General features: G+C 37.4%; 1 protein-coding gene across 2 annotated transcripts in view; it reads right to left on the bottom strand.

Moving 5' to 3' along the window:
• Positions 1 to 13140, bottom strand: part of LOC111144428 (carboxypeptidase O) — a 49570-nt gene extending 36430 nt beyond the window's left edge. The window contains exon 1 of one of the 2 annotated variants that reach the window (XM_022498738.1): positions 12965 to 13140. Coding sequence is in view for 1 of the 2 variants with exons in the window: in XM_022498729.1 (XP_022354437.1) it covers positions 2817 to 2874 (58 nt within the window). In the remaining variant the exon portion in view is untranslated. Of the gene's footprint in view, positions 1 to 2816; positions 2875 to 12964 lie in introns of those variants that run through there. The other variant, XM_022498729.1, reaches the window with a different exon arrangement.
• Between the last annotated feature and the right edge of the window lie 7793 nt (positions 13141 to 20933).

Genomic DNA, 20933 nt, shown 5'->3' with positions numbered 1-20933 from the left:
TTTTATTCCCTTTGTATTCATTTGTTTATTGTGGGACCTATTTGCTTCTGTTAACATTTCCTTAATACCCTAGAGGAATGTTATGTCACTACTGTTCTTGCTTTTCTCTCCACCTGGAGTGTTCTCCACAAACCAACCACTAGTAATCAAGATTTCCCTCATTCTCTTAGCAGCCCCTTGAGGCAAATCACCAAGTCTCTCTGAGCCTTCGTTCCCCCCTCTAGAAAACCAGGATGAAAATACCTCTCTTGAGGGGTTACTAGAACAGTTAAAATTAAATCAAAGGACCCTTGTAAATTGCATAGCACAGTAGTTCATTAACTTGGTTTCATTTTAGAATCACCTGGAGGATTTTCCCTGGCACTTCCCTTCCCAGAGCAATTACATTCGGATTTCTGATAATGGGGCCTGGGGAAGCAGCATTTTTACATTCCCACGGGTGATTCTAATGGGTAGTCAGGCTTGAGAATCTCTGGCACCAATTGCCTTGTACATAGTAGATGCCAAATAAAATTTAGCCTTGATTATTTTTTGTTTTTTGAAAGACAGACAGAAAGTGGGAGCAGGTGAGGAAGAGCCGAGGGAGAGAGAGAATCAAACCAGGCACAGATCCTGACACAGGGCTCGATCTCATGGCCCCAATCACAACCTGAGCCAAAATCAAGAGTGGGATGCTTAACTGACTGAGCCATCTTGGCATTTTTTATAGCCAGGCCCTTGCCAAAGAGCAAATCTCTCTGAACTGATCATGCTTGATTTCCTCCCTGTCTTATCATAGGAGGTTCTAGCTTCTATCTCTTCTGGGCTTTCTGAAGTCCTAGCCCTGAAATCATACCTTTTCTCTGAAATCTTTTTTTGGTGAGCTCAAGACCTAATCACCCTCTTTTCTCAAATCCAGTGGCAACCTGAAGTCTCTATTATAAAATCTACTTACTTGCCCCTCTCCGTTCAGTGTGGTTTGCAACTATTTCATGTGTGTCAAATTGCGAGTCTCGCAGGCCCCCAGCTTAATGCTGAGGACACTCTGAACTAGACACTGAAAAAGGAGAATTTTTTTAAAAACGTAAAATCAAGAGTTTCATTTAAAATGAATGCAAGTCAAAGATTTTATTTACTGCATGAATTCATGAGACAGTCAATAAGAAGTTAGAACCTGTTCAAAGGAAAAGTCTGACAAATATAAATTAGCAGCAGGAATGCTCAAATAAATTTACGAAAGATGCAAAATTTGTCACTTCTTTTCACTGAACACTATTCAATGGTATTTCTGTGAACAAGAATCATTTGGATTGTTGTTTACTTTTTATGATGTACAGAATTATAAAATACATCAAAAACAATGAAAAATAGATAATCACAAATAGTGCTCTAGACAGTGTCTAGTTTTACCATTGTAGATGCCCCATAATCTTTGTGGTCCATTACATAGCTTTTCACAACTTTTCCTGACAATGCTCCATATTTATGTGGTCTATTCCTTTTGGGGGCAGTTAGAAAGGTTAGTTGAAGATCAGGAAGAAAAGCTTCACTTAATGAGGAGTTTGTGTGAGATTAATTCGGCTCATGGTGTCTTCATATAACCGCAGCTGAGGTAAAGCCCAAATCCAAACTTTATCTGGAGTCACCCAGACTTTTGAGATGTCTGTACAAATTTTACTACGAATAAGGAGTTCAAACTTGCAATACTGCTTAGAAAGTTATCATCAAGCTGGCCAAGCTAGGAAGGAAAGGTAATTTTTTAAATTGATAACGACAAAAAAAATTATGACCTGTTGATCGTTAAAAATATATATGGATTTTAACACTGACTTGGCTGCCTAAACCCATTTAGTTAACTTTATTCATTAGGCATTATTAGTCTAATGTTAGTCATTGATCATTTTTGATGAATGTATAAGTATTTGGGGTATATTTCCTTAGGACTTACCAAGTAGAATGAATAGGTTTACAATGCTTTATGGAAAATTGAACTAAATTAGAAATTACAAGACTCCCGCTATAGTTTCCTAATTCACCTGCCTACAGCCACTCATTCTCTCCTCTGATCTGTTCTCTCCTCTGATTCCAGAAGAAGCTTTTCAAATCCCAAATTTCTCTATATCTTTCCCTGACTTCACATTGCTTTAAGGAGTAAGACGATTACTTGTCATCTCCTAGGGCCATGTGGTTTGACCCCTCTGATGGCCCTACCCTAGTTTAGATAACCTTCCCCATCCCTTTCATACTCCATCCCATTCATTTCTCAGGGACGTCTTCCCTGCCCAGCTCCCACTCCTGATTGGGTTATCTCTTCCTATTATATGCTGTCCTATTAGCACTAATCAAGAGTCCTTTCTAGCACTAATTAAGGCCACAATTTCATACTTACTGATGTAATGATTTGGTTATTGTCCGTCTCTGCCATTAGACTATCCATGAGGGCAGGGGACATATTTCCATTGTCTAGCATGGGGCCAGGCCCAGAAAGGGCACTCAATAATTAATGAATTAATAACTGTATAAAGGGTTACTGGTTTCTTCTTAGCCCCTATGGCTTATCTAATTATTTTGCTCCTGTGTTTTCTTTGAATTTTTCTTGTTTTACTTTCCTTTGTTGCTGGTTTTATAAGATCACATCATAGAAAAGGGAAGGAGGAGGCATGAACTGAGCAGGAACAGGACACTTGCAGAGTATTATCACATGATTTCATTTGAGCCTCATAACCTATGTAATAGGTATTATTTTCCAATTTTATAGAAATGAAACTGAGGCTTAGTGATATTATACAAGTGATACCACTAGAAAATGCTGGAGCTGAGTTGGAACCCAGGTTTACCCTTTATTGCTGGACTTGGCATCAAAGACCTTGTTTGGTTAGCAGGCTTGGAAGTCATCTTCTGCACCATCTTAACAAAGCTTTGGGCCTCAGTCTCCGGCTCTACAAAAAAAACGCTAGAATCCAACATTAATGTGCATTTCTTTAATCACTAGTACTGTTATGAACTTCCATACCATGATCTGCTGTTCTCTCTGGTACAGCTGCCAGACTCCTTTGCCAATTATGATGTAGGGTAGATGACAAAATGGCCACAGATATGCCCCTTTGCTGATTTCACACACTTTGGCAGTGGCCTCCCACATGGACTCTGGGACCGACCTTGTGATTGTTTTAGCTCATTGAACAATAGCAAATGTGATGCAGGCAGAGACACATAAGGCACATGTACATAGGGGTTTGCCCTCTGACTTTTGGAACCCATCTGCCACACATGAACAAACCTTGATGAGACTTTCAGATGATGAGAGTAGGTGCCTCATCGTGTCAGCTGACAGCTAGCCAACCTTTAGAGGCCAGACCACCTAACTGACCCCAGATGCCTGAATAAGCCAGCAGAGACCAGCAGAAGGAGCAGCGAGTCAGTCCACGTTACCAACCCATGGACTCAGGCACTAAATAAATGGTTATCATTTTAAGCTGCTACATTTTGAAGATATATATATATATATATATATATATATACACACACACATATATATATATACACATATATATATATATAAAATTTCTTTACTTTTATTTACATATATATGTAAAATTTCTTTACTTTTAATAGTAAGTTTGTATTATATGTTGGTCTTATCATTTTCCCATTCTAAGAGAAAGGTGTCATATTTCCTAGATTTATTCTGTTAAATGATATAAAATTTATAACTTAACAGAAACATATCTCTTCTTCATAAGTGGGAGAAATAGACTCTTTTATTTTCTTCTGATTGTGATACAATTTAACCCATTAACTCATTTGGAACTTAATGAAATTTTAGTGATGAGGCATGGATTTAAATTATTTTCCTCCACATTAATATTCAATTGTGACATCCTTTATCATTTAGTAACTCCTTTCTCAACTGCTGTATCGCTTCTTGATCTTCAAGTATTAATTTCATATAATGTATTAGTTATATTCCTTGGAATTGCTATGGCATTCTAGGAACTAACTTTTCTTTTTATAATTTAATACCATAATTTTATTACAATTTTATTATTCATCAATATAAAATATATTAGTAATATGCAACTTATAAAAGTTGCTTGTTTATAATAGTACAATTAATGAAGGCCCTTTATGTACTACAGAGTGCTGTTTCTCTTTGTTAATTTCCATGGCCTTTTTTCTTCCTTCTGTCTCTTTCACAATCCTGCTCCCTTTATAGTTATTTGTGTCATTCTCACCATTCTCCACCTGACTGTAAACTTCTTGAGACTGGGAAGAGTACATATTTTCCCTTTGTTCAGGGTTTTCCAAAAGAGGATATCCAGAACCTATTTGTTAGAGTGATGTGACATTTCATATCCCAGCAGACATTTGTTCTTAATGCAATCTTCCAGAACCTGTGAGGGTTCCTCACTCATACAGTTCTGAAATCTGTACAAAGCTTGTCTTGTTGCTCTGACTTGTACTGCCTAAATAGAATATCTATAAGCTAGAGAGGAAACTCTTGGATAGCTCAAAAAACAGGCATGTAAATTTAACTGATTGGGATGTCAGTGGAAATAGGTTATAATTATTAATACAGTAATTGGGTGCAAGACCCGGGGATAGACTTTAGGTCAATGCCAGCATACTGGACAACATCCTCATATGCTAGGCCCAGGGCCTACAAGGATGACTCGGGTATGGTCCCCACTTTCAAAGCCAATATAGTAATACTGACCTAAGGGTAGGAGAGTTTCAAAGTATAATGACATGATTTTGCAAATTTCATGTCAACTACTTAAAAGAAAAGTTCTCTGTAAGAATTTAATGTCAAGATTGTCATCTAAAAATCAAGTTCCAATGTCTGTTTTCATCTCCCACTCACAAATCTGTTTTTCAAGTAGGATCTATTTGTTGGTTAAACTTTTTCCTCCTCCTTATCCTTGGTGGTGGGAGGTTCCTACTAGGTTGGGAGGAATGCACTGAGAAGCAGAATGTTAAGGCCAGGAGCACGTTGGACCTGCCAAGGTCACATCCCAGCCCTGCTCCAGCTCTAATGATTCCCATAAACATACAACTCCCATGGTCTTGCCCCAGACCTTTCCCTTGCCTTGGCATGCACCACCTCTCAAATCCTGTCCAACCCAATCCTTATGGAGCATGTGTCAACAAGGCTCTTGCCAGCTCCTTCAACCCCTGCCACACCCACCTGAAAATCTTCTAATCACTCTGGACCATTTACACCATCCACCTCTTTTGCTTCTCTACCGTGGCATCTGAGAGCGATGGGAGAAATCTCACAACTGCCATATTGTTGATGTTTATTCAGCCAATATTTGTTGAGCACCTGCTATGCACTAAAAACAGTAGAAGAAATTATACTAGACTCAGAAAAGAATAAAATAGTGAATAAGAGAGTGTCTCCTCCTTCTTGAGGGGGGAAGCTCAACAACACACGATAGTGTGATGAGTAATTATCATATGGAAATACAGCACCTGTGGAAGCCCACAGGAATGTACCTAATATAGAGACTTATGGGGTTGGGGAAGGCTATCTCACTTAAAATTCATGGTCTTCAACTCCATTGGGGCCCTTGGCACCACTCAACACTTATTTTATAGTTGTCTAGTCAACCACAATTCCCCAAAAGGAGTAGCTAAACCTTCATGGCTCTCCTCAAGACCCCCAGTCCACTCATCTCTCTTACTCTTCTCTCAGCAGATGAGACAGCCCTTGACTGCACTGAGGAAGTCCAATCCATGTTTAAAAATCTATTTCCATGGCAGCTACTTCTCACTTCCCCTCTTGATTCTGTAGAAAAGGTGTCCTTTTTTGGATCCTATCTCTCCACCATTACTCCCAATTCTAGGACCAGAGACCTTGACAAATTGGTTTATTTCCTCCCTCACTTATATTCTTTTATGTTCAAGCTCTTCCTCTTAATTACTCAAGCACAGCTAATGAACATATACAAGTCTCTATTACACAAAAAGTAAATTATAAATAAATAAAAAATATTATGCAACCCAAATGCTCTCAGGTTTCATCAGCTTCCAGATTGAACTCAAATTGCACCAGGTTAAAAAAAGAAAGTAGTTTACAAATGTTTTCCTGCACCTTGCCAAGTAGTCTAACCACAACCTCCACCTACCTCTGTCTCCAATATGTGTGAGATCCCCAAAAGGAAGGGAGATCTTACATATATTCATGAAAAAGCTGTGTTTGTGTCTGCTGTCTTGCCAGAGACCTACCTCTCCCAGCCCACTCCCTGCCCCTGTGTTGAGGTTCTATCATCCACTGCTGGAGAGCTATTGGCACTGTTGTCTCCAGCTCAGCAGCCTCTGAAGATTCCAGCTGAATCTGCAATATGTCTAATTGCTGGCCTCACCTCTGCTGAGCTAGGGTTCCATGCTGGGGTGCAGAGTCCTGCTGACCATTCTGCCTGCCAATGTTTTCAATGTGGACACTAGCAGCAGTACATTGCATGGTGCCTGCACTACTGTGCGTGCAGACAGAAGAGAAGGTTATGGCTCCCAAACCTCTGCCCTAATGTTTTTTTAAGAAGCCTAATACCAAGCATGTCCCTAACAGACCTGAAGCTTTGTACAACTTTGTACAACTCCTTGCACACTATTTTCTTTGTGAATGACAACTAGTCTCTGCTCTCACTTCTCCAGTCAAACACCATTTGGGAGACGTATCCATATACGTCTGAATCCCCATTGTGAATACAGCTCAAGATTTCTCAGGAGGACCCTAAGTCTCTCCTAAATCAGTGGGTGTCAATAAACGCCTGGGTGGGAGAAGGATGTCATGAGTCAATATAATCGCTGTAGAGAACGAGCCAGTTTTTCTTGACCCTGTTGGGGTCCCTGGCTGAATCTGAATGTGAAACTGACAAAAAGAAAGGTTAACAAAAGAAAACCATACAAATTTCTAGCATACAAGTTTTATGTGACATGGAGCCTTCCTAAGGAAATGAGGACCTGAGGAAACAGTTGGAGCTGAGTATTTTCATGCTTGGGTTGAAGAGTAGGCAGTCATGTAGAACTATGATAGGTCAGAGAGTTTGAAGAAAGTGCAATAAACTGGGGAGAATTACTAAGACCTGTTTGTTAGGATTCTTCTTGGCATCTCTTTGTCTTTGCAGATGAGGATGTTCCCTCCCTCCAGGTATAGAGAGGGCACCTCTCATACGGAATCTTATGACCTCTAGCAGGGGACACCAGTGGGGGGAAGGTCAGAGTAATCTTCCTGCTTCTACTATTTTCTCAGACTCTTTTAGCCTAAAATATTCAATATTCCAAGAAGCCATAATTTAGAGTGCCATTTCCAAAATCTTGTCACAGTCTTACACAAGTCATGGAATAGCCATGACTTTGCTGCAAAAAATAAAACATCGCTCCTTAACCCTGCACCCAGTTCTGGCTCCTGCTCTTTTCTTTCCTTCACACCCAAGCTCTGGAAAGAAATCAGTTGTAATCTTCACTTCCTCATTGTACATGCATTTTTTTCAATTTAACATTATCTTTTTTTTAAACATAATTATATATTCGCTTGGTTTAAATTTCAAAAAGAACAACAACAAAAAAAGCTATCCCTGGCTACCAAATATCCCTCCCTAGAGGCAACCAGTTTCCTGTGTATCCTATCAGAGATATTTTATTAAACACAAGCAAAAACATATCTATTTCCACTTTTTTAAAAATAGCAATTGCATCCTGTATCTACACACTGTTCCTTTTTTTTTTCTTTCTTTTTTTTTTTTTTTTGCTTAACACTATATTTTAGGGATCATTTCAAATCAACAAATAAAGAATGTCCTCATTCTTTTTTGGAGGGTGCTACAGAATATTATTTTGAATAGTTATACCCTAGTATCCTTTAATTGCCAGACTGTGGTTGTTTTCAATTTATCATGACTTCAAGTAGAACAGGATTTTTTTTTTTTAAATGCAAGTTTTCACTGAGGCACCACGATGTTATATTTTGTTAAAAAACAAAATCCAGTGGAATAAATTTTGAAGATCTTATTGGCTTTAATTAATGATTCATGAATCATGCAGCTTCTAATCTAGCAGACAGAAAGAAGTTCCAAAATGCTGTACAAAATGAAAGACTTTTATAGGCAGAAGGGAACAGGAATAAGGAAGTTATACTAGACAAAAGTAGGTTGGTTATCACAAGGTTACTTTCCTTTAGGGGATAGCTGGAGTCTATCAGGCAGATTACCTTGCTAGTGCTGACCAGGCAATTTCTGATTGGCTGGTTTAAGATTCCATTTGTGGGAGAGCCAAGACTGTAATTAAGTAAAGTCTTGGTTTGGTAACAAGGGGCTTAGCATAAGCAACTCTATGTTGGCTTATTATCTAGTTTTTCACAATCCCAAAGTGAAGTAGAAGATCATATAATTTCTAAGAGAGGTGAAAAATCAGGCTTGTAACTATTAAGCTTCTCACCCACAGAAAGGTTACAAAGAGGTTGGGATTTGGAGATTAGCAAGTATTTTGGAGACTGTAGTCTTGGGTTGTGAATCCTAGTCCCCAAGGGGGGAGTCCTGGGGATCCTGACTACACATTGTGACAAAGAAAGATGTTTCAAGATGGTTGACGAGAGAGTTTGATACATGGCCATACAGTCCATCTAGAAAACCTAAAGGTAAGAGTTGTGTGATTCGCTGCATAGGAAACAAACAAAGACAGCTACAGGGGAAGCTGCTCTCCTAAAGCTGGTCAAAGAATGTGTTTCCTCAGGGCAAGGACAGCATGGAAAGTTTCAAGTTTTGTTCACCAGGAACACCTGGAAGCAAAAGTCACAGCCAAACTGAAGCCAGAGTGCTAAGCACTGAGGAAAGTGTTGAAGAACCATTGCAATAGAAATGGATCTAACTTCATGGAGGATAAGTCAGGTAGGAGATTCCCTGATAATGAGGGAGACAGACACAGGTCTCCAAGAATCCATGAAAGATCTCAAGGAAGAGCTGAGTTAAAAAAAAAAAAAAAAAAATCCCCTACAGCCAGAAATTGGTGTTGGTAAAGTGAGGCATTTCTGCTCCCTCACTCTTCACTCTTCCCACTGTCTCCACCTGGCAGGGGTCTGAAAGCAGATTACAAAGACAGGAGGAAGGGCAGAAGCACAGGGCAGGTAAGAGAAAGCCAATGATGTCCCCTCTTCCACTACTGGTATCCAGCTTGTAGTAAGCTGGACCCGAGAAAGGGGAAATTTAAATGAAATTTTAAGTATTTATTATTAATTTGGACTAAATGTTTGAATTGCTGACTGTAAGTAAGACCTTTTTATTAACTGAAAATGATCACAGAAGTCATAGGCTTATACCAATTTTCACTGAGGGATTGAGTTCCACAAATAAATTTGAAGTGACAGCGGGTGACTGCCACTTCCTGTAAGGATGTAAAAAGTCACGAGAAATTGTTGCTTTTATTCTAGCAACAAGAGCACTCCAGAGAAGTTACTAAATCATAGCTGTGGGTGTTTTTGTCTTCATCTGTCAGAGAGATAAGAACCCAAAGATATCTAAATGAACTACATTCCGTAAAGTGACCAGATGTTCTTGGGGGAAAAAGACCCATGGTCACCTTTATCCCTGGCAGAGTGGAAAATCTGATATACTATCTGATAGGGCGAAGGAAAAAAAAAGACAAAATCGAAATGTACTTTTATTGGCCTACAAGGAATGTTCTGAGACCAATTTCTAATGAGTGGTGTTCTTCCCCATATATCCAACAATTTTCTGCACACTATCTGGGTGTCCTACAATTCAACTCAATTCTCATACTCTCTACCTGGAGATGGAATCAGATTCTACGGGTTAAGGGTTCAATCCTAAAAGACTGCCTCCTCTGCTACTTCAGATGCCAATTGCAAGCCCAGGTGACAACCTGTGCTTCTGACTGATAGGCTATAGATTGGAGACCTTGTTATCAGTAGGACAATACTGTGTGGGAGGTCCTGGTCCTTGGATTCCCATGAGAAGATTTACATGAGGATCCACTCTCAGACTAAAGATAGCCAGAAGGAAAGCAGCAAGCCCAAAGTAGTTTATTATAGCAGAAGTACACTCTCAAGGTGGGGGAGGGGCTCAAGGTGGGGAGAGGCAGGTTTCATGAGATGGAACAAGCCCTAGATTGTTCTGGGTTTGGATATTTGCGGCAGCTTTCTGGGCTGAGAAGTGCTGTGACTCCTAATGGGGTGGTCTCTAAAGGAGGCTGCTTCCAATCATTTGGGGAACTCCTCCCACATGCTGGGTGGGGAGTTTTTGACCCTACAAGGTTCGTTTCGTACCTGAATAGTCCTGGCAGCCTTTCTCCATGGGGGCTGTACCCACAATGCAAATGTATTATAATAAGTCTGGGCATACCCTGGGGCAGAGAGGGAAGAGGAGAGTGCATGCTCTGCACCTGCACTTGGGGCTCTTGATCTGTCATTCTCAAAGTCTTGGAAGCTGCAAGATGTTGTGCTCCAGTCTCAATAACTCCCTCCTCAGGTTCAGCTAATTTGCTAGAGCAGCTCATGGAACTCAGAGGAACATTTTAATTACTAGATTACCATAAGAATACAAAAGGATGTAGCTCAGGAACAGCCAGATGGAAGCAATGCCTAGGGCAAGGTGTGGGAAAAGGGCACAGAGCTTACATGCCCTCTCCAGATGTGCCACCTTTCCACATCATCACATGTATACCAACCCAGAAGTTCTCTGAACACTGTCCTTTTGGGTTTTTGTGGAGGTTTCATACATGTATACTGGCACAGCAGATTTGAACCCCAAGGTTCCCCAGTCACAGAGCAAGTATGTATTCAACAGCTCTTTCCCACAGTCCTTCACTAAGTTCATGGGGCTAGTACTCAGAAGACTAGAGGCATGGCAGGAGAATTGAGAGAATTCACCTCTGAGTATCTGCAAGGAGGAATGAGGAGCAGCAGAAATGGTATGTTGAGATAATTATTTATTGTCTAAAACAAAAATAACAGCAATGTATACTTTGATTTATAGCCTTCATGTAAGTAAAACTTATAACCACAAGAACACAAAGGATTGAGGGAGGGTATAAGCTTCTTTATACCATTGTAGGATTCTTTCCACTGTGTGATATGATTACATATTTTTTGTAGATACACTATGTTTCGTTAAAGATGCATGTGTTAATATCTAGAGCAAACACTAAAAAAAGTACAGCTAAAAAGTCAATCGAGGAGGTATGTATAAGTAAAAAATCATATTCAATTTACCCAAGAGAAGTCATCCAAAAATGACAGAGAAACAAAGAGTAAATGGAACTATCAGAACAAATAGCAGTATGATAGACTCAGATCCAACCATACCAAATATTATATTAATTTTAAATTAACTAAATACTCCCACTAAAAAACAGATTGTCAGACTGGATTAAAAATACAAGACATAACTATGCTGTTTGCAAGAAACCCACTTTAATAACTTTTTAAAAAAATTTCCTTAAGTAATCTCTACACCCAACATGGGGCTCAAACTCACAACCCAGAGATCAACAGTTGCATACTTTACCAACTGAGCCAGCCAGGTGCCATGCAAGAAACCTACTTCAAATACAAAGACACAGAGAGGTGAAAAGTCAATGTGTGCTATAAGACAAAATATGCAAGCACCATCTCTAAGATGGGTTGTGCAGCTATAATAATACAGACAAAGTCAATGTCAAGATCAAGGGTATTACCTTGAGTCATCAAGGAAACATAATAATCATCTAATTATTTGTGCTCCTAATAAAAACATTTCAAAATGCATGGACAAAAATCCAAGAGAAGGAAAGGCAAAATGTGTAAATTTACCTTTTTTAAAAAAGGTAGAAAAGGGGAGCCTGGGTGGCTCAGTGGGTTAAGCCTCTGCCTTCAGCTCAGGTCATGATCTCAGGGTCCTGAGATCAAGCCCCGCATTGGGTTTTCTACTCAGCAGGGAGCCTGCTCCACCCCCACCCCCTGACTGCCTCTCTGCCTACTTGTGATCTCTGTCAAATAAATAAAAGTTAAAAATCTTTAAAAAATACATAATAAAAAATGAAAAGGTAGAAATAGGAAATTTTAACATCCAATTGATAAAACAAATAGACAAAATCAGTAATGATATAGAAAGTGTGAAAATTACCATCAGTCCCAAAACTAATTGATATTTTAGAACAATACCCAATAATTGCAATATTCTTTTCAAATGCACATGGAGCATTCACCAAGGTAGACATACAGAGTATGCTCTCTGAACACTATAATATTAAATTAGAAATTGATCATAATAAGACATCTAGAAAATCTTCAAATATTTGGAAAGTTAGCTACACACATCTAAATAACCCATGGGTCAAAGAAGAAATCACAAGAGAAATTAGAAAGTACTTGAAAATGCATGGTAATAAAAATACCACATATTAAAATTTGTGAGGTACATTAAAGCAATCTTAGAAGGCAATTTGTTACATTAAATGCCTTTATTAGAAAATAAAAATGATATAAGAATTGATTATCTAAGTTTCCTCATAAGGAACTAACAAAAGAAGAGAAAATTAAACCCAAAATAAGTACAATAAAGGTAATATATTAAAGCAGAAATCAATGATATAAAAAAGACAAAATTGAGCAAATAAATGAAGTCAGAAGTTGTCATTAAAAATTAATAACATTGATAAACCCCTAGCAAAATAAACACCATACACACACACACACACATACGCACACGCACACACACACACACAAAGAGACAAAGAATAATAAATTAAATGAAAAAGGCAGGGTTTTTTTGTTTTTTGTTTTTTTTTAACTAATCTACACCCAAATGATAATGAAGGGGTATTATAAGTAATTTATGCCAATTTTCAAGAAATACAAAATATACTGAATTGTCAAGAACTGTAAAGATATCAGTATATTTGCAAGCTAATGAACTAGCTTGCCAGTTTTGTGTATGCCAGCAGAAGACACAAGACTCCTGGATCAGAGACAAAGGATTTTATTACTCACAGCAAGTCTCATGAGCTTCATGTTTGAGCAGATTCTCCCTCCATCCTAAGTTCCATTAGGAGACACAGTAATTCTCGAGGATGCTGCACACGCAGTTGTTTTGTGTCATGGCTGAGGAAACCTGAGGTTGAAAAACTCCAGTCTTTGAAAAGGAACTGCAAGCAAGCCCGCCTGACATTTGCCCCAGAGAAAGACATTATCTTTATTATACCAGACAACCAACCAACCCGCCCTCTATTCCAGACAGAGAAATCATTTCTATCTTCCAAGGTGACTTGCCATACAAGTATTTTCAAAAGACAGTCTGGGACAAATGCTGTCAGTGCTTCAGCTCACAAAACATACAGAAATTTGACAAATCCATGGAGAATTATCTCCCAACACCAACTAGATGAACTTGGAAAAATTCCTTGAAAATTACAACTTGCAAAAACTGATACAAAAAGTCATACAATATTAAATAACTCTATATCTAATAAATAGAAGTTACAATCAAAATGTTTCCACAAAGAAATTCCAAGTTTTATCAGTTTTTCTATTGAAGATTTTAAGAGGGAAACTCTTTCAGAAAATAGAAGTGAGCACTTACCATTTTTATGATGCTAACATAACCCCAACAATATTTGATAAAAATGTTTTTTAAAGTTACAGACCAATATCTCGCATGAATATAGATTTGGATAGACTTAAGAAAATATTAGGAGATTCAATCTAGTAATACATAAAAACATGCCAAAGTAGATTTTATTCCAGGAATATAAAGTTAGTTTATTATTTGAAAAATCAATGATTGATACTAACAGAAAAAAAGAATAAAAAACACAATTATCTTAATATATACAAAAAGCATTTGACAAAATTCAATGCCTATTTAAAACAGAAATTCTCAACAAAGGAATGAAGTGAACTTTTTCAATGTGACAAAGGTTATATACGGAAAACTTATAAGTAATATTATATATCATGAAACCACAAACACCTTTTTTTCCTCTGATCCGGAACAAGGCAAGGATGTATACTTACCACTTCTATTGAACATTGTATTGAAGTCTAGTCTAGAGCAATAAGAAAACAAAAGAAATAAAAAGCATAAATATTGAAGAGGAAAAAATAAAATTGTCACTATTTATAAGCATGATTTACAACTACAACACTCTTTGAAATTTGCCAAAAACTGCTAGAACTAGAGTTGGCATGATACGCAATTTGCAAATCCGCCATATTTCTAGATTCTAGCCATAAACAATTGGAAAATTACGTTAAGTTTAAAATGTTATTTGTAATATTATCTAAAAAAATCAAGTATCCGAAAATTAAGCTAATGAAGATATGCAAGACTACACATAGTAAATTACAAAAGATTGCTGAGAGGAAGTAAAGAAAATACAAAGGGGGAGAAACATATGATACAAAAATTAGGTATCAAGGAGAGTATGTATTGCATGGAGCACTGGGTGTGGTGCATAAACAATGAATCTTGGAACACTGAAAATATTAAGAAAATAAACAATAAAATGGGAGAAAATATTTTTTAAAAAAGAAAACAGCATGATATTCATCATTTTTTATGAACTTTTAAATTTTACTTCCAGTATAGTTAACATACAGTGCTATATTAGTTTCAGGTGTACAATATAGAGATTCAACAATTCTACACATTACTCAGTGCTCATCATGGTAAGTGTGCTTTTTAACCCCCATCACCTATTTCACCCATCCATCACCCACCTCTCCTCTGGTAACCATCAGTTTGTTTTCTATAGTTAAGACTCTGTTTCTTGGTTACTCTGTGTCCCCCTCTCTCCCTCTCTTTCTTCCTTTTTTCATTTGTTTTGTTTCTTAAATTCTATATATGATTGAAATCATATGGTATTTGTCTTTCTCTGACTGACTTATTTGGCTTAACATTGTACTGTCTGGCTCCATCCATGTTGTTGCAAATGGCAATATTTTATACTTTTTATGACCGAATAATATTCACTTGTACATATATACCATTTCTTTATCCATTCATCTATCAATGGATACTTGGGCTATTTCCATAATGTGACTATTGTAAATAATGCTGCTATAAGCATTTGTATTTTTGTAGTTTTGGGGTAAATACCCAGTCATATGATAGCCGGATCATAGGGTAGTCTTATTTTTAACTTTCTGAGGAACCTCCATAGTGTATTTCACAGTGGCTGCACCAGTTTGTATTCTCACCCATACTGTACAAGGGTTCCTTTATCTCCACATAGTCACCAACATTTGTTTCTTGTGTTTTTGATTTTAGCCATTCTGAAATGTGTGAGATGATATCTCATTGTAGTTTTGACTTGCACGTTCCTGATGATGAGTGATGTTGAGCATCTTTCCATGTGTCTATTGGCCATCTGGATGTCTTCTTTGGAGAAATGTCATGGACAGAAGACATGGACAGACATTTCTGTCCATATCTTCTGCCATTTTTTAATTAAGTTATTTGCTTTTGAGGTATTGACTTGTATCAATTCTCTATATGTTTTGGATACTAACCCTTTATCGGATGTGTCACTTGCAAATATCTTCTCCCATTCAGTGAGTTGCCTTTTAGTTTTATTGATTGTTTCCTTAGCTGTGCAGAAGTTTTTGTTTTGTTGTAGTCCCAATAGTTTATTTTTGCTTTTATTTCCCTTGCCTCTAGACATATCTAGAAAAAATATTTTACAGTGGTTGTCAAAGAAATTACTGTCTGTACTCTCTTCTACAATTTGTATGGTTTCAAGCCTCACATTTAGGTGTTTAATTATGGTGTTCATTATTGGAAGATTCAATGTTGTTCTCCCCAAAATTATCTATAGGTTTGAGATACTCAAACAAATTCAACAATGTTTTGAAGAAATTCAGGCTGATCCTAAATTTTTCTGAAAATGCTAATGATCAAGAAGAGCCTAAACAATTTTGAAAATGAACAAATTTGACAGTATGGAGGACTTACACTACCCAATATCAGAAGTTACTATAAAGCCGTAGTCACTAAGACAGTTTGATGTTACCATAAGGAGAGAGAAATAGGTCAATGAAAGAGAATATAGCATAGAGGCATTTACCCATACAATTGATTTTTGACTAAGGCACCAAGTCAATTTAATGGGAGAAAGAAATGTCTTTCTAACAAATAGTGGGAAGAAAACTGAATATCCATATGGAAAATAAAACAAAAATACCCTTGCAATGGTGCTATAATGGTGCTAGTTGCTATGGTGCACTCTCCAGATTCCCTCTTCAGACTTGTTTCTCTGCCACTGAAGTGTTGGCTGCTGATGGCTCACAGCTGAGTCCCTTCCTCTCCAGAAATTGTTCTGTCAACCACTGTTGCAACCTCTCTTTGGTGAGAGCTGGAATCCAATAACTGGCTAATGTAGAGAGAGATGCAAAGGCCCAGCCCTCTTGCATCGTTTGTAACAATGTTGAAGAGCCATCCTAAATCCCCAGAGCCTCTTTTGCATAACTGTTTAATTTCTCTCTCTGCCCAATCATGTTTCCTTCACCCCTCAGAAGTATTTTTCCTGTGAGTGCTCCCCAATAAAGCTCCTGGATGCACATGTGTTTCATGGAAAACTCAATACATGGCAAACTTGACCTTACTAACTCCATACCAAAAGGAATAGTTTGAGTTGGATTATAGAGCTAAGTGTAAAAGCTAAAACTATAGAACTTCTGGAAGAAATCCTGGGAGAATATCCTCATGACTTAGGGGTAATCAAAGATTTCTTAGGACACAAAATGCACTATACTGAAAAGGGAGACATTAATAAACTGGATTTCATTAAATTAGAAATGCTTGCTAATCGAAAATACCATCAAGAAAATGAAAAGGAAGTAACACATTGGGCAAAAAATACAATATCTAAAAAATAGCTTGTATCCAGAAATATAAAAAAAGTCTTTATAAATCAACAATATAAAGACAAATGACCCGATAAAAATGGACAAAAGACTTAAAAAGAGATTTATGAAAAGCACATGTAAAGATGTTTTGCATCATTGCCATCATGGAAATGCAAATTAAAGCCACAGTGCAATACTGTTTACAACCTTCAAATGGATAAAACTTTAAAAGACTGACCACATAAGGCAAGGATGGGGACGACCTGCAACTCTCATACATTGTTGGTGGAGTGTAAAATTATACAGAAACTCCAGAAAACTTTTTTAGTTTCTTATAAAGTTAAATATACATCTACTCCATGACTCAACATTTCTACTTCTAGATAAGAAATGAAAGTTTATATCCACAAAAAGACTTGTACAGTAGTGTTCCTAACAGACTTACTCATGATTGCCAAACCTGGAAACAGCCACATGTCCATCAATGGAAGAATAGGTAAACGACCTCTGTTATATCTGCTCACTGAAATACCACTTGTCGAAAAAAACAAACAACAACAACAAAAACTACCAATACACACATCAATATGGACAAGTTTCAAAAACATGTTGAATGAGAAACACCAGACACAAAATAATCATAGTGACTGATTCCATTTATATGGAGTCCAAGAAGAGAAAAATAAATCTATGGTGATAGAAAACAGAAAATAATTGCCTCTAATTGTAAAGGAGCATGATGAAATTTCAGCTGTGGTTAAAATATTCTGAAGTATTTTTACTTGAAGAGCTTTAAAAGGAGTTCAGAAAATTTGGGTTCTCCAAATAAAAGACACTGCAGTTTTGGAAAAAAAAAAAAAAAAAGAAAAACCTCACAAGTTTACCAAGATTAAATTCAGTCTTTTTTTGGGTGAGATAAACAGTAATTTCTTCATACAATTATTCTATCTTCAAAGTATCACATATCGGCCAAATTCAGTATTGCAAAAATTAGGGATAACTTTTTCCTGAAGGGTAAGCAACTTAATACAAAAGACTCAAGACTTTATTTATTGTGGAGATTAGTGCTAATCAGTATATTCCCTTACTGTTTTCTTTTGTTTTGGTTTTATTTATCTCAAGAGGCAAAGGGCTTGTTGTTTTTTTGTTTGTTTGTTTTTCACTAGTATATGATGTATTAGTCATTTGGCAACAAGACAAGGGATCACTTTTGCTTTCTCAAAATTAAAGACCTCATCCCAACCCCACAGATTTTTGGGAAGAATGATCAAGGTTGTTCTTTGTTATATCACATTGTCTTACTCCTGTAAGTAAAAGCCCTCCCTTACAATTGCTAAGAGATCATGAAGTACCAATGGTTCATATTTGAATACAGTACTCTTCTTTATAGCTTCCTTTTGTGGTTTTCTACCAGAAACATTACAATCCCCCACTAAGGGATATTTGGAGTTCTGTAGGAGCACATATGGGTTGTCATGGTGACAGAGTAGCACTACCAGAATTTCATAGCTGGGGACCAGACTAAATATTATATAATGTACCACATACAGGAGAGTCCTATACAGTAAAGTATTGCTCCAACCAATGTCAATAGTACCTCTCTTAGTCGGCTTGGGCTGCTATAACAAAATACCAAAGAGTAAGTGGCTTAAACAACAGGGATTTATTTTTTTATAGTTCTAGAAGTTGGAAGTCCAAAATCAGTGTGGTTTGGTTCTGGTGAGAGTCCTCTTCCTGGCTTGCAGATGGTTGCCTTCTTGCAGTAGAGAGAGAGATAAAGAGGTGTAGAGGGGTCAGGGGAGGGGCGGGTGGGAAAGAGAGAGAGAGAGAGATAAAGGGAGTGGGTGGAGGAGAGACAGAGAGAGAAAAGCTCTCTGGTGTCTCTTCTTATAAGGACACTAATTCTATCAGATTAGGGTCTACCTTATGATGTCATTTAACCTTAAATTACTTCCTTACTACAGACACAATGACATCGGTAGTTAGGGTTTCAACATATGCCTTTTGAGGGACACAGTACAGTGCATACCACACCCTCTGAGAACAGTAAATATGAGTCTGTTCCAGCTTAAGATTATATACCAAAACATGAAAATTAACATTATTGCTTCAGGTTAAAATGAAAATTATGCCTTTTCATTTAAAGGCTTTTCATTCAGTTAAAATTAGTTCATTCAGTTAAAATTAGGATAAATTTAAACTCCCAATCATGGTGTATAGGGTCTTCATATCCTGGCCTTAAACCATCTTTCCAAAGACTTACTTCCATCCATTTCCCTCAATTACTCACTGTTTCCCAAATCCCCTTCTTATTTTCACACTCCTGCCCTTGCCCCATTATTCTCTCACCCTAGAATGTTCTTCTCCTTTCAGTCTGCCTAGGAAGTGCCTACTCATCTTTGAAAGGCCTAACTCACATGACTTCCTCTTTGTGACTTTTTCTTACCACATCACTACTGTCAGAATTAATTAATTTCTTCTTTGGATTGTACTGAAATTAATTACAGCCTGTCTCTTCTGACAGTTTGACCTTTGTATCTCCAGCATCTTAGAGGACAGGCATGTGTTCACCCAAAAGTTCCCAGGTTGCCTTAAAATTTACTTGATGTTCATTGTGACATCATTTATTTTTATCTACTTTCAACTTTGCCATTTACTTCTTTTTTCCCCCCTTGGCTTCCTGTTACTGAAAATTATGATTTAGCACCAAAACCACCCTCATGACTTCCTTTCTTCTCCCCCCCATTCTCCTGATTATTATATCACAACTTTTTATAAAGTGAATAGTCCTTATTTATAATAACAATGCCTGTATAGTAATGAATAATTATTATATCTCATTTCTTATTTTTTTCTTACATATTCTGATTACCAAATAAATCTGCTGATTCATACTTGCTCCTTGTCTTGGACAAGATACATCATGTATTGTCCTCACCACCAAAATTTCAATAATGCTGGCAAATCTTCTCTCAATACAGTAGTGTCCCCTTCTCTGCAGGTTCACTTTCTACCCTTTCAGTTACCCAGGGGCAACTGCATTCTGGAAGCAGATGATTCTCCTTCTGACACATCATCAGAAGGTCAATAGTAGCCTAACACTATGCCACAATGCCTTTGTCATTCACTTTACTTCATCTCCTCACATAGGCATTTTATCAACTCACAGCCTCATAAGAAGGGTAAGTGCAGTACAGTAAGCTATTTTGAGAGAGAAAGACCACATTTACATAACTTTAATTACAGTGTGCTGTTATAATTGTTCTATTTCATTATCAGTTATTATTATTAATCTCTTACTGTACCTAATTTATAAATTTCATCAGAGGTATGTATGTATGTATGTATGTATGTATAAAAATAATCATTGTATATAGGGTTTGTACTACCCACAGTTTCAGGCATCCTCTGGGAGTCTTGGAAGGTATCACCCAAGGATAAGGGGGACTATATAAATCTTGACTCTCAAAATCACCAATAACGCTTTTGTTGATGGGTGAAATTTCCAATCACATGTAGATGAAACAAAGAAGATGAATTTATTGCTTACTAAGCAATCAAGAGCTATTTCTTACAAATCGTAATCTGTCTGTACAAAGCAAAACTTGATATCATAAAGGTTTTAGGAACCATGGTGTTCAAGGATTGGCAGACTTTACAAAGTGGGGGTTTTTAGAGATTGGCTGACTTTCAGCTGTGAAGTTCAGGGATAAGCTGACTTTCAGAAGCAGTTCCTGGAGTGATGCCGCTGCTGATTGGCTGACCTTCAGAAGCATGGGGCTATCACAAATTGATTAGTATGGGTTTAATACTTGTTCTGTGGTTACTTGTTTACTACCTTGGAGTCAGGCCAAAGAACAGTCTTTTAATCTTCATTTTCAAATTAGGAAGCAAGATCTCTCCAGTTAGGGCAGGCGTCAGAATCACCTGGAGTTCCTGTTAAACACAGCTTGCTGGGTACCACCCAAAATGTATTACGTAATAGGAATTGTACCTTAGAGTGTGCATTTCTAACAAGCTACTAGGTGATGCTGCTGTTGGGGCAGAGACCACACTTTGAGAACCATTGAGTTAGAGAACGAAATGTCACAAAAGTAAATAGTAATTAGAGTTG

Source organism: Enhydra lutris, unplaced genomic scaffold (genome assembly GCF_002288905.1).
Source record: "Enhydra lutris kenyoni isolate GAN:26980312 unplaced genomic scaffold, ASM228890v2 scaffoldscaffold1, whole genome shotgun sequence".
Classification (NCBI taxonomy): Eukaryota; Metazoa; Chordata; class Mammalia; order Carnivora; family Mustelidae; genus Enhydra; species Enhydra lutris.
Note: the sequence above shows the minus strand (reverse complement) of the source record. Positions and strands in the feature narration are given on the sequence as shown.